This window comes from Pollachius pollachius (genome assembly GCF_949987615.1).
Source record: "Pollachius pollachius genome assembly, chromosome: 15".
Taxonomy (NCBI): domain Eukaryota; kingdom Metazoa; phylum Chordata; class Actinopteri; order Gadiformes; family Gadidae; genus Pollachius; species Pollachius pollachius.
The window spans coordinates 9304962-9318861 of record NC_136948.1 but is presented as its reverse complement, the minus strand read 5'-3'; the positions used below and the strand labels follow the sequence as shown (position 1 = coordinate 9318861).

The following is a 13900-nucleotide window of genomic DNA, read 5'->3' as shown; positions in this document are numbered from 1 at the left end:
GATGCAGTGTGACCTGTGTCCTACCTTGGACGTATTTCTCAGAGAGTCTGGCCCGCAGCTGTTCCAGGTCCAAGGCGTGGCGGGTCTTCATAGTCTCTAGGTCTTCATAGTAGCGCTCAGTCAGGTCAGAGCGCACCTGAAGAACACAACGATCGTGTTGGAGGAAATAGAAATAGGGCATAATGTTGTTCAATGCATTCATACGGATAGCATCTAGCATCACACGGTTATGACCCACTTGGCTACAATTTTGGGAACATGGAAATGAGTGACAACGATTTAATATATTAATACAAAATAAGAATAGCATCTTGAATCATGCCGGGGGATCGATGGATTATCTTCTACCAGAAAATATGAACGGATCAACAATATTTATTTTTATACCCGATATCTTTCTGCCTATTCTTCATTATGTTTTCCGAGATGGATAACAAGCTGCACTAGCCGTCAGTGCAACTAGTTAAACGTAATAAATCAGTATTAACTAGGAGGATTCAGGAGAACCAGAGGATCGTCTCTCTAACCTGGAGGAGCTCCTCTTTGTAGGACAGCGAGAGAGAACAGCGCAGGTTTGACAGCTCCACCTCATGTTTCTCCTCCAGTTGCAAACGAAGCGAGTCCAGATCCTCCTACACAAAATATGATACGACCAGAATGTGACTGCCGGATTAGTAGAATTGGAGGCTTAATACGATTAAGGCATGCACGGAGAATTTGTGTGTTTATAAATGCATTTCACATTGACGTTCAGGGGGGATGCTTGTGAAGCTACCTTGTGTTTCTCCAGTTTCAGTGTAAACTCAGCTAGAAGGTCGTTTCTCTCTTCTGCAGCATCGCCTTCTGTGGTGAAACTGAAGAGACAAAAGCCATCAACAGATATCCACACCTTGGTGGGTAGAAGATTTTTTAATGAACTATGAAGAGACTGAATGTGGAGACTCCATTTACGCCTGCTTTTTAGTGTACCTAGCATCCCCGGTCTTTAGTAGCGACTCCTCCAGGGCACTCTCTACCAGTCTGAGCTGCAGCAGAGCGATCTCCTCCCTGTAGCTCTCCTCTGTTGTTCTCAAACGCTGTTCAAAGTACCTGGAGAGAAAAGCATAGTGAGTGCTTGTGTACGATTGTGGGCTGATTGTCTCATGACCAAGCAGCAGCCAGAACTGCCGGGGTTTGTTGAACCCCGGTGGAAGTCACCAATGTGTAGGAACTACACATCCAGTTTGCGGGAACTGGATGCAAAAACTATCCGCCACAAAGCAAGAAAATCAGATTCTTCTCTTTGTTTTTCCCTTTGTCTCGTTTGACTGTTTTAGTTTATTAGAAAAGGTATCTAGGACTGTAATTATAATAAAATATATATTCATATTGTTTAGAGTCTATGCTGAGGACACCAGATTCAAAAAGATTCATCAGGAAGACCAGAAGATAATTAAGATCATCGTTGTCGCGTATCCTGCACTGAACATCAACACCAGATACAAAACAAACCACTAGTAATGGTGAGTGGGTGAGTGAGGGTTTACCTCCTGAGGCCCTCCAGCTCGGCCTCATTGTGCTGCTTGATTTCCCGCCTTTGATCATTAAAATCAGCCTTCAGCCGCTCCAGGTCATCGACACGAGAAGAGCGGGCCAGCAGCTGCTCCCTGAGCTCTGTGGGACGAGAAAGGCGGGGGGGAATTAATCAAGGTAGAATCGGACCCAACAGCAAACACAAGATTTAAGGTACAAGCTTGCATGCTTGGGCGAGCGTGTGTCAGATGTGTGTTGTGCCTCCGGAATCAATGATCAAGTTCTCTCATTTTTCGAGCATCAAAGCACTACACTAAAGAATGTTCTGGGTCCAAACCAATAGGTACTGGGTTCGAATCCCATTGTCCACAACCTAAAGTTAACACCTACTTGTCCTTAATGTACCGTCCGGTTCCACTTTCATTTCCTATCAATATAGAATAACCATAAACCTTGTGAACTCTCACCTCCCAGCTCCTGCCGGCTGGTCCTCATGCTGTCCAGTTGGGCCCAGAGATGACCCGCTTCCTGTTCAGAGGTCTTCTTCAGAGTGGTCAGCTCCTCCTGCAGATGACACACCTGTAAAACAGAAAGTTTTTAGTCTAAACATATCTTCTTTACTTAAAATAGTACATAAGTAGTTAAGTACATAAAGTAGATGTACCTCTTGTTGTAGTTGGCGTTCCTTCTCCTCTAGGTGGCATGACTGCAACTCTTTCTCCTTCAGTAGCGTTTGTTTACTACTGACCAGCTCCTCCAAGGCACCTGAGGGGGGATCACAGCACAAGCATGTGCCGATGGTTAGGTCACCATCATGTGGGACAGGCAGGTTCTTCTTCATAGATACCAGGTCAGGTTCGTGAAAAGCATTGGTAGGTACTGACTGGCAGCAGCGTCTCTGTCTGCCCAGGCCAGGTTGAGCTCCTCCTCCAGCCTCTGGATATCTGCCACACTGGAAGCGCGCAGTTCATCCAGAGAGGTCCGGGTGACTGACAACTCAGCCAGGGTGTCATCCAGGCTCTTCTGGGTCTCAGAGAGGACGGTTCTGAGGTCTGCCATGGACTTCTCCGTCTCATCCTCCCACTGTGACTTCATGACCTGCGGAACACAACACCAGTGAAATGAACACAATTTCCGTATGTGACTTGGAGATCAACAGAAATGCTGGACTATACTACTGATAGACCATTTAACCATGAGAAAACCGCACTTGAGAAGGCATTTATGAATGACTAGTACCTGTATCTCGTTGGCCCGGTTCATCTCCGTAGAACTTTTCTCCTCCAAGAGACGACTCTCATACTGCTGCCTTAGTTCATCTGTGCACAATAAGAACAGAAAAACCAAAAAAAGAACAGAGTTCAATTGCAACACAGAGTTTCAGGTTTCAACTGCTCAAATTTCTGCTCTACTAGGGGCAAATAATTCACCTTACAGAACAAAATAAAAGAGGACAAAAGAAAAGCCCATGCGACGCGTCAACCCGTTAACTCGTGACTAACCCAGGTCCTGCTGGTTCTGCTGGCGCAGGCGCTCCAGCTCAAACTGCTGCTTGGCTTGGAGCATGGCGTTCTCCCCGGTCCACTTGTCCCGCAGCTCCGCCTGCACCTGGCTGAGCGCCGCCTCGCGCTCCCGCTGCAGGTTGGCCTGGGAGAGCTCCAGCCGGGAGGTGTGGAGGTCGGCCAGGCTCAGACGCAGCGCCTCCATGTCCACCGACTGCTTGGTCTGCGTGGGGAGGGTTAACGGGGACGTTGTAACGCAACGTGCAGGCGAGTTCCGAGGAGTTTGTGCGCAGAATTTCAGTTTAATTTTTTGAGATGTTATGTATTGTTAAAATATTCTCAAAACACACAAAAAAATCATTCACATTTTGGAAACTGTTTTTTTAACATTTCGAAAAATCTAATAACTTGAGGAAGGATTTCATTAGCAAGCCATGAAACAATTAGCCTGGAATCCATCCACACATTCTGTTTCGCTACACGGATCAGTCTGGACCTCCACATCGATTTCCTGAAATTACAATGCAATCAGGAGACAGTTAGGGCCTGTGTCTTAGCTGATGATGCAACTGTGCCCCTCTGGGACTGAGTCATAGTCGAGGACATGAAATTAAGGCCGCCGCTTGCAAAACTCTAATGGCGTCTCCAGAAGCATCGAGGGGTAACTTTAACATTAGTAGAGTCAACACAGCCATTAGGTGCAGTTATGCAGAAATAGACTCAACTATTAAACAAGAACAAGCGTATAGACTGGCAGAGTTTCTTGGCAGAAAAATACGTTGTTGCCGTTTTTCTTTATCCTGCGTGTCCACTGCACAGCACACCATGATGGCGTAACATGTTTTTTAACACTGATTGGCTGAAGAAGTTGGGTCAAGTCGAGGCAATGAAATCAATGAGGGCAGCTAAAGGTCCAGGACGGATCCATGTGGGAAAAACAGAATATGAGATCACCTGAGGGACCAGGAGGGTCTCCAGGTTATTAATCAATTTGTTGATAATAAATTACTTTAGAAGAAATTAAAAGGTGGATGACAGATGACAGAGGATGATTGAACCAACATTCACTTAAAAACGGAGCACCAAGGCAAAAGAGAAAGAGAGACCAGGAAGGAACTACAGCACATGAACAGCACACAGATCACGGGGTTCTCCTCCTTGGTGCATACCTGTGCCTGCTGTGTTGCTGCATGATGGGCCGTCTCCATGCTCTCTGTGAGCCTGGAGGTCAGCTCAAGCTTCAGTTGACTCATCTCCTCCCCGTGTTCGGCACTCAGCTCTGACAGCATTCGGTGGTGCTCGCGCTCAGTCACCTGCACAGGGACCATACAACCATGACGACTGGCTATCAGGCTAAAGAAGCAATGTGGACCAGAGCCTTGGAGCTGTATACCAAAAATAGAGAGTGCATAACACAAGCATACATATGCCGCAAACATGAGGGATAATCCCTAATTTCCTTACAACTATGAAAATATTGATTAACCTTACTTACGCTAAATATGAAGGTGACTGTAGACTGTGTAGTGTTATTTTTTAACAGCCATTGGAAGTGAAGAGCTTTTGAGCGTGTATTTACGTACAGTTGAGAATTCGTGCCTTCTCTACCGGACCAGGAGATGGAGCAGTAACCCAGCCCTGCCCCAGACTCCCCCTAGCTGACTCTACCTGCTTAATGAGGCTGATCTGCTTTCTATGTTCCTCGCCGAGAGCAGCCTTCTGCGCAGACAGCTCTCTCTCCAGACGACAGTTCAGCTCAGACACCTACGGATCGATAAGCACATGACGACTAATGCTGGCATCTGCATCATCGTCCCCATCGTTGTACAAGCAACGTAGAGTTGAAATGTACACTGAAAAGTACGGGGTCTGGTTGTTACCCAATATGATTTTCATTGAACCATGCCTGGTTATTAAAGTTAATTAATGGGAGAGACGCATCTTCTGTGACAAATATTTAAGTAAATAACTGATTAAAAATGTCATTAGCTTCATTGTAAAGAAGTGTAGGTTAGGGTGAGTTTAAATAGTACCTCGGCCTGGTGTTTCTTAGAGAGTTCCTCCACCTCTTCATGGTGAGATTGCCTCAGCCGCTTCGTGGTCTCCTCCAGTGCCACGGCCTGCTTCTCCATGAGGGTCTTCACCTCAGACTCCTGCTGCCCCCTCTGCTCCTCCAGGAGACGCCTCGCTCCCCGCAGCTCCTCCTCTTTCTCCTGCTGCTCGTCCTCCCATTTCTCCCGCACCTCGGCCAACTAGGGAGAAAGCATGGTAAAAAGTTAGCAATCCAACGTCAAACAAGCCGTCCACTTAAGGCCTGAACAAGCCCGGGAGACTGGAGCACGTAAGAAACACAACCAGGTATCCGCAGCATCAACGGGGCTTATCAACATGGTTTCCAAACAATTTGTTTTTTTGTTTTTAAGCTTGTTACACTCCAGTTAACAAAACATAGGGAGAGTGTTTACCAGTTACGGTTTGAAAAAAGGAGTGACTTCTATTTTGCAACCCATTATCCACAGATGTAGCGCACATTGGCTGCATTGTTGGTTGATAAATCAGCTGCTAGACTATATTTGGTGTAATGACCCGTTAAGTAGTCTTGGCAGATCAATTGAAAACAGTATGCTACATTGTTGCATGGGGTGTGCGCGAACGACTTTGACAAACCCTGCAGAAGCATGTTCTGGCCCTTTACAAGATATCAAATAAATATCTTGCTTACCTCGTCCTCCTTTGCCTGGATCAGTGTCTCAAATTGCTCGAGTTCCTCCTCCAGGATTTGCTCCATTTTCCTCAGCTGTCTATCCATCTCCTCCTCTTTTAGCCTGTGCGCCTCCCCTGCTTGGACCTGCGCCTCCTCTAGGGGAACCAGGGTGTGCTTTAGACTGACAAGCTCATCCTCCAGTCGGCTCCTTTGCTCTTCAGTGCTTCCCAGAGTTCTCCGGCTCTCCTCCAGCTCTGCCTCCATCTTCTCCAGCTCCTCCTTGGCAGCCTCAACCTGAAGGCGAGTGGCGTTGAGGTCCTTGAGGGCAGAGTCCAACTCCAGGGTCTTTTGAACCAGTAGGGCAGCAGTGGTTTCATGCCTGGCTTTGGTGTCTACCAGCTCCGATACGACTTGGTCCTTGGCCTTTGAAGGAGAAGGAGAGGAAAATACTGTCAAGTTTGTCTGCTTTGGTGATCATTCTTAATCATTATTTCATGTATTTTCTCCACAATACAAATGGGTTCAGTAAGTGTGTGGTTTAAATTATTTAAAGATAGATATGTAGCTGAAGATCCAGATGGGCCTTCTCCTTAAACACCTCCGTCAGATTTCCAGGCAGTTTGTCGGCAAGCAGAGCGGACAGAGGGGTCGTGATGAAGAGCAGGGAGGACCCGTCTTCCTTTTCCTCCAATAAGGGGCTGTCTTTGTTCTCAAAGACGTCCTGTTTGGACGTGTTCAGGTTTGCCTCCTCCAGTTCCTGCTCCTGGCTCCTCTTCTTCTCCTTTTCCTCCTCAAGCTCCCAGAGTGCCTCCTTGAGTTCTTCTGTTACCTGTGCCCACCTGCAAAAAAAATGAACAAACTTGTTAAACCAATTTCAATGTACATTTTCTAAGAGGATAACACCTTTTTATTGTCTGCCAAACAACATCAAAAAGGTACAGCATGAGCCTCTCTCCTACCGGCTCCTGGCCTCTTCCAGTTCCTCCGCGCTCTTGGAGACCTCCTCCCTCAGGATATCGAGTTCCCTCTCTTTCAGATCCAGCTCCTCTCTGAGCTCCTCACACTGCTGTCCGAGAAGCTCCTTGGCCAGGTCTGCTGGCTCCTCGGCCAGCTGCCGCGACGCCTCCCCGAACTCTGCATCGCCGCTGCAGGGCGAGTTGATGGGCCAGCCTGGTGACACGCCGCGGGGGTAGCAGTCCAGAACGAGGTCGGACGCTGCTGAGCATTGTGCGTCAGAGAAGTTGAGGAGGTTGTCGTAGTTTTCCCGGAGAGGGTTGGAGATGGAGAAGAGGTGCGAGGAGTCACCCAGAATCTCACTGTTGAGCTCAAAACTGTCAAATATAAAAGAAGTGCAAATGATTAACATAACTACAGTTGCGATTGGCTGATTCAAAACTGATAATTGAGACATGTTTCGAGGTGTGTGAAGCATTTAACATGCACGCCGATTAAACCATGGACAACCACACAATTATGGTCATCAGCATTATTCACTGACCTGTAATTGCCAGAGTTCTCTTCAAGGATGTGTTCTTCAAAGCTCTGATTGGCCTGGCAGGAGTTGGACTTTGCAGTGGACAAGTAGCGCTCCATCAAGATGTCCGTGCAGACAGATCTGGCCAGACCATCTTCAGAGAGCTCTTCCTGGTCTGGTCCACCCTCCTCATCCTCATCCTGACCGAAGCTGACCCTTTCTTGGTTCTGTCTATTCTTCGACGCCTTGATACCCGAGTCTTCCTTCTCCAGTTTGTCAATCTCTTTCTCCCCCTCTTCCAAGAGCTGCCGGATTCTATCCAGCTCCTCCCTGTGCTCCTCCTCGAGCCTCCTCGTTTCCTCTTCCCGTCTCTCCCTCTCCTCCTCCAGGTTGCAGAGACGGAGGGCCGAGCTTGCGACCTCCTCTTTTAGCCTCTCGGCGTTCTCCTGCTCTCTGACTAGCATCCTGGTGGTCTCTTGGAGCTCGGTGTTGAGAAGCTCCTTCTCCTCCTTGTATCTCTGGATCTCAAAGGACTGGCTTTGGGCTTGGCTTATCTGCTCCTGGAGGTCTCGTAGCTGGAGCTCACTTTGTGCTTCCCTTTGCTTCATCTCTTTCTTCATTTCCCTTTTCTCCTCCTCCAGCAAAGAAAGCATATTCTGGCAGTTCTCCTTCTCCTTGATGAGTTCCTCACATATTCTTCGGCTGTTGGACCTCTCCTCTTCTAGCTCGGCACTGAGCCTGAGGAGGAGGGCGTCCGTTTCGGTGTCTCCATTAGCCTTAGAGTTTGTGTTTAAGCTCTCTTTAAGTTCCCCCAGTGGGAGCTCCACACAGGAGGGGACAGAGTCTTTGGAGCCATGTCGTTGCTGGGAATGAGGTGGCTCGGACACCCCTGTTTGACATTTAATGCGCAAAAACTCCACGCTAGTCTGCAATACAGTAGAAAGATCATTTAAGTTTCACATCTGCAGCAATCTTCACAGATGTAGGGAACATGATCCTAATGTGATCATCACTATACATCTTTTGATTGAATCCTCATTGTAACATATGTAAAAAAAAATACTAAATTATTGCAATAAATGATTTAAATAAACCTGCTTCTGTATGTTGCCTAGCATCGTACCTGCTGAAGCTGCTTCTGCAAGGCCTGGATCTGTCCGGCAAGGGACTGGGCCTCTAGCTGTACCTGGTCTCTGCTGGCCTGGGCTTCCTGAAGGTTGGAGCTCAGCTTGGCGATGATCTCGTTGCGCTTCTCCACAGCCTGCTGCAGCTGCTACAGAACGAAAAGGAAGCATTTTAGGGTTAAAGACCAAACTTGTCTTTGAGGACGTTACTACAGTGTAGTAACCCAATGTCCTCATTTCCCATACCCGAGGTACCCTACTTTGTTAATAATGCAGCCTTACTTTCTGTAAATATTTCATGATTTAGTTGTGGGTGGGGATGGGTTAGATTTTATAAACTAGTTATGATTAATTAAGAGATTACTGCAGTGAAAATTACACAAATACCTTTGAATCATTTTACAAATGCCCTATGTGAAGTTCATATAATTTTAGTGATGGGTGACTGCAGTGAGCATGACAAGGTACACCTGAACAAAATAATCTATAGTGATCTCCCTATGAAATCAACAAAACGTATAATAAAGTATGGCTACAAAGCCTCCATTTAATTTCCTCTGCAGCTCACATAGATAGCGCTGAATAACGTTGAGATCATAAGACACCCTAGAACCCGATGGTGCATTTTGATTTCACAATATCAAAGTGACAACAATACTTAATACATTACAGTGGCAGTGACACAAAGCCAGGTTCTGTTTCATGTCTACTCACAGAAAATTATGCTTCATCAAGACTGCTTTGATAAATAATCTGAGACAGGGGAGGAGGAACCAATTCCAAAATGAACAGGCTAGACTGAACCCAGACACAAAGACAGTCAACCTTCATTGCACACTCGCATACAGAAAACAGGAAGCAACTGGTTTACAAATGAAGCTAAATTGAACCATTAGCCAAAACATGGCTACCCAAACCACTTGGACATGTACGAGTGTTTGATAAATGCATTTTCAAAAATACTTATTCACAGATTCATAACTACGTGCCACAGAATTAAAATAAGCCCATTTTCCAGTGTGAATTCACTTCTTCACTGCAGATTACACTGAATGAAGCAACATACATATTCATGAAATAAATAGAAGGCATTCTCACTTGTCACTCCACAGAAAAAAATATTAATACCCTTTCTGTAGTGCAGTATAATCTGAAGAGTTTCATGTATACCTTGAGCTGCTCTTTGCCAGTCAGTGCTATTAGCTCATCTTCCATCTCTTCAACAGGGGAGGGAATGGGACCTTGGCTCGGATGCTGGGACGGAATCTTCTGGCCATGGATCTGGTGGACCGTAAAAGTCTTGGGTTTTTGGGGCACCTAAACATGATAAACATGGCTTTTACATTTATACACGATTGGTGCTTTAAGGAGCTTCCTACATGAATATTTGTATGACACATTATCAGGTTCCATTGAAAAAATAACCTAGTAGCCAAGACAACATCAACGTTTAGAAGAATATTGCTTGACTCACTACATGAGCAGGTTCAGAGAGCCCTTGAGTGGAATTCTTTTAATCCTGGTGATGTTGCCATGGCAACGTCATAACCCCCCCCCCCCCCACAACTACATGTTTACTGACCCATTTCTCTAACGTATGTCTACAAGGCAGGGGGCAAAAACCTCTGGTGAAATCACACAATGTAATGTAAATCAATACAAAAGTAATATAGGTCAGCTATGAATAGTGAAAGGGTCCAAATCAAAGGAAATGTAATCCTTTCAACATTTTGTCTGGTCTGTCCGGTTTTGGATGAAGATCTCGAAATACCAAAATACCAAGATTTTGACCAGCAGCCCTACCTCGTGGTTGATCTTGCACTTCTCCTTAGCGCCACTAGCTGGCGCCGGCGCCGGCTCTAGGGGTCGCTCTTGCGCTGGGCGGTCAGTTTTCGGGACATTCTGGCCCTTCCTCTTCGCCGTCTTTTTCTGCGCCCCCTCACCGTCACCTTTCGCCCGCTTCTCTCGGAAGCTAGCAAGCTGCGCAGGAAGGAAAGCGAGACGTACACGGACACATAGGTCAGCACGGCCGAGCAGCACACCACCAGCATGGCCGGCCTAAGGGCTGGGTGGAGGGATGACGGTTAGCACCCTGGCTGCATCTTCTCACCCGAAAAAACACAGCTGGAAATAACGGCATGCACTTAGAACTGCACGGATGATTTACCCCTTTGAGCACTGAGTACCGACCCCAGTAGCCCTTATGTCAGAGGAGTCAGAGTGATCAAGCAGAAGAGGCAGTATCCCAAAAAAAGAAGCCATGAAATCCCAACCTCGCTCAGCCATAAATAGAACTAAATCATGACCCAGCAGGGTAAAGAAGTTCAAAGTGAAGTGGGAATAGTCTCAAATCTCCAGGTAGATTATTTAAAGAGCATGAACAGGGAGAGAAACCTGTTGAGAAAACTAAAAAAACAGGACAGAAACTGATGGTGCACAAAAATATTCCAATCGATTGGTCCGATTCAGATTTATCTTTTGGTTTGTGGAAAGGTCAAAGATAGAAAAGGCTGAGCGTGCTTTGAAGTATTAGAGCATAATGTCATGGGTCAAGAATGACAAAAGGAAAGAAAAAAAGACTATACGGTGATCCATAGAAAAGTCAAAGCTAAAAAATAAAAGTCCATGACAAATCCCTTGGACTCCAACCACCTAAGCTTGGGACGAATCATTATCCAGATTTGCCTGTTCACTGTGAAGATAACCTGTGCCGCTCCCTTCTTTCCCTCTCTCCCTCCTCTTAAAGCAGCTTAGAAATCAGATTACAGCTGTTCCACAGAACCACAGACAGCCATGTGTAGCACTCCATAATCACTAGTCATTACTCTATACCCTGCACCCCACCCCCCTTTCTCCATCTATCTTAAATGTATTTGCTAAAAGTCAAAACAATCAATACTCCAATCATCAGACAGCTATCAATCTTCCACCTTGTCCCAGACGTCTGTTCCGCTATCCAGGAAAAAGCTCTAATCCAAGAGAGCAGCATGCTCACACCATCGTGTTGCAAACTGTCACAAGCCAAAGAGCGGTGAGAACCACTGGCTCCCGAGCAGGGAACGGCTAAAAGTGAGCAGATCAGAGGAGGAGGAGTAGGATGAGGAGGGTGGAGATAGGGACCAACCAAATGGAGATAGGGGGGCAGAGCTCAAAGAGCTCTGTGGCAAGCAACATCAGTGCCCGTTCAATTCAGATGGATGCGTGTGCACGTGACCACTGTTGTACTGTTGCTAAGAGAAATGAGTCATACACACACACAATTTATTTGTACATGCTCATGTACGCAACTGTATTTTTCTCATTGTCCATTTGGTACATGCTCAAACAGCTCTTGAATGACTTGAAAAACATCATTGTTCTACAGATTCCTACTGCACTATACAACCTAGTCCTCCTGGGATGACATGGAGATGGGCTGCCTATAGACATTTAGGACAGCCACCTTTCTCGTTCAAAGACTTGCATTAGTTCCCTTATACACTGACCAGCCCCCCGGCCTAGCTCTATCCCTCAATTACTTCCTTCATCGCCTTTGAATTTGCAACACTTATGTCACAGACAGTATACAAACCAAGAGAGGGAGAGGGAGTAGAAAGAATGACAAGGGAAAAAATATTTTGCCTGAAGCATTGTCTGTAATGTGGGTGCCAGACAGTCGTCCATTCTGTCTGAGTGTCACGTGAAATCTAAAATCGATACAATGCTGCCCTACAATACAACAACCAATCACTCCGAGACAGAACTCCGCTGCCATGTCTAATATATTAATATGCACTTTGAAATTATTGTACACATGCACACAACATGTGACTGTGCATGGGATGATTATTTCCAGAGTAAATTTGGTGCCCAGCACATTAAAGAAAAGTGGCAGCCCTGCATCACCATGGCAACAGCATCAATGCAAGATTCAGCTACATTGCATAAGCCTGTTGCACCACCTGATGGCATATATGCACAATGACAGCCTTCATTCAACAATGAAAGGAAAAGTTTGTGAGGCAAATTAGAGTACAAGCCAACCCTGATTGAACTCAATGCAATAATATTTGAAGGTTATATTACATTTGCTGCAATCAAACACCCATGGAGAGAAATAGAAGGAAAAAACAACACCTAAGAGACGTAATACCAAGAGAGAAAGAGGGAACAGCTACAATCACCAGAGCCAGAGTTCCTAAAGCCCAATAATCTGTTATTTTTAACACGTCTTCATACTACTCACCGGTTGACTTCTGGGCATGGCAGACGGTTTCTGTCATGAGGAACAACAAGTGGTTGAGTCTGGATCCTACATAGCAGTTTGTTGTCACATCGATAACGTTTTAAAATGTGTTGTTCCAACATGATCCATCAATAAACATGGTTCGCATCAGAAGGGCATGACAATATCTGAATGATGTGTCGCTTGTTGAAGATGAGCAACACGTCGTTTGTCAAGCAACGAGATGACATTTGAACTTGACCATGTAGAGTGGATATAACGACCATAACGTCGGGCTAATAAATACAAAATAAATTCAATAGAAAATATTTCGTTATTACATTTCTAGATCGTTCTTGTATAATGAAAAAATACGGCCATATGTAATGCATCACCGTTAACCATTTACATTAAGATCTTTTGAATTTTGTAATCTATTGACATTGCAAAAATTGCCATGGTCACAAGTTGCAAAACCGAATTGTACGAATTGTAAAGAGAACATTGTTTGGCGTTTATATGTATTTAATGAAGACAGTGATCCTTATTTAAAGATAGGTTGAAGACATAGTATGGCATGGGAAGGCAACATTATAGCAAACATCCACAAGAACATAAAACCCCCAATGTATCTAAACTTGGCATGCGTTACTTTCACTTGAGATCAACTCATTTTCAAACGAACACATCAGTGCAGCTGCAGCCATTGCGCGGCAAACCCACAACGTTGCATGCGATGATACCCTGCAGTTGAATATCAGCTAAACGACAATGAACCCCACTATGATAAACTGGCTCAGTATAGCGGTTCATCGAGCATCGATCAGGTGCAACTCTGTGACAAAGAGTTCACGAGCCACTGCTATTAGCCACCGCTATTAGCCATCCGTTTAGCCTAGGCTTGAATAGAGCTAATGTTAGCAACAAACCTTGGCTCTTCCTGCTTCTAGCTTCCTTTGTCGTTCATCTTCATCCATATCTTAGTCAAACAAGGTGTGTCAGTGCTTTGGGCAAACGATCATAGTTCGGCCAAAATTGCCGTAATACTTCACTTCACATGCATATATTAAACTATGTTGAAGACTTTTGGCTTTCTTCAGAGGAGCAAACTGTCAACAGACAATATTCAATATGGCCGCCAAAGATTTTCGACTCCGCCCTTATCGAGTGTCCTCGGGTGAAAGGACCAATCAGGTCACTGCGAGTTTTTTTCTCATCCACTAGTTCCTGTTCCTGGGTTAATAAAATATTTACCTGCAAAGTTTAAATTTCCAAGTGTTGAGGCGCTTAATTATCAACCGACAAGCTACCCTACTGACTTTTGATATAACCCCATTACTCATACACAAAGTATTGATTGTCCTTGTAATCATTGCCGAA

At 45.5% G+C, this 13900-nt stretch overlaps 1 protein-coding gene across 5 annotated transcripts in view; it reads right to left on the bottom strand.

The window, feature by feature from the left end:
- Positions 1–13632, bottom strand: part of pcnt (pericentrin) — a 37840-nt gene extending 24208 nt beyond the window's left edge. For 2 of the 5 annotated variants that reach the window (XM_079752433.1, XM_079752434.1), the window contains exons 1-22: positions 13450–13632; positions 12542–12571; positions 10120–10296; positions 9487–9633; positions 8316–8465; positions 7217–8118; positions 6678–7049; positions 6317–6557; positions 5737–6141; positions 5048–5266; positions 4683–4778; positions 4184–4327; positions 3015–3237; positions 2752–2831; positions 2397–2610; positions 2177–2277; positions 1980–2091; positions 1527–1653; positions 970–1089; positions 776–854; positions 528–632; positions 25–136 (exon numbers count right to left, since the gene is read on the bottom strand). In XM_079752433.1, the coding sequence (XP_079608559.1) occupies positions 25–136; positions 528–632; positions 776–854; positions 970–1089; positions 1527–1653; positions 1980–2091; positions 2177–2277; positions 2397–2610; positions 2752–2831; positions 3015–3237; positions 4184–4327; positions 4683–4778; positions 5048–5266; positions 5737–6141; positions 6317–6557; positions 6678–7049; positions 7217–8118; positions 8316–8465; positions 9487–9633; positions 10120–10296; positions 12542–12571; positions 13450–13497 (4204 nt within the window). In that variant the 5' untranslated portion in view covers positions 13498–13632. The remainder of the gene's footprint in view (positions 1–24; positions 137–527; positions 633–775; positions 855–969; positions 1090–1526; positions 1654–1979; positions 2092–2176; positions 2278–2396; positions 2611–2751; positions 2832–3014; positions 3238–4183; positions 4328–4682; positions 4779–5047; positions 5267–5736; positions 6142–6316; positions 6558–6677; positions 7050–7216; positions 8119–8315; positions 8466–9486; positions 9634–10119; positions 10297–12541; positions 12572–13449) is intronic. The other 3 variants (XM_079752437.1, XM_079752436.1, XM_079752435.1) reach the window with 3 other exon arrangements.
- Between the last annotated feature and the right edge of the window lie 268 nt (positions 13633–13900).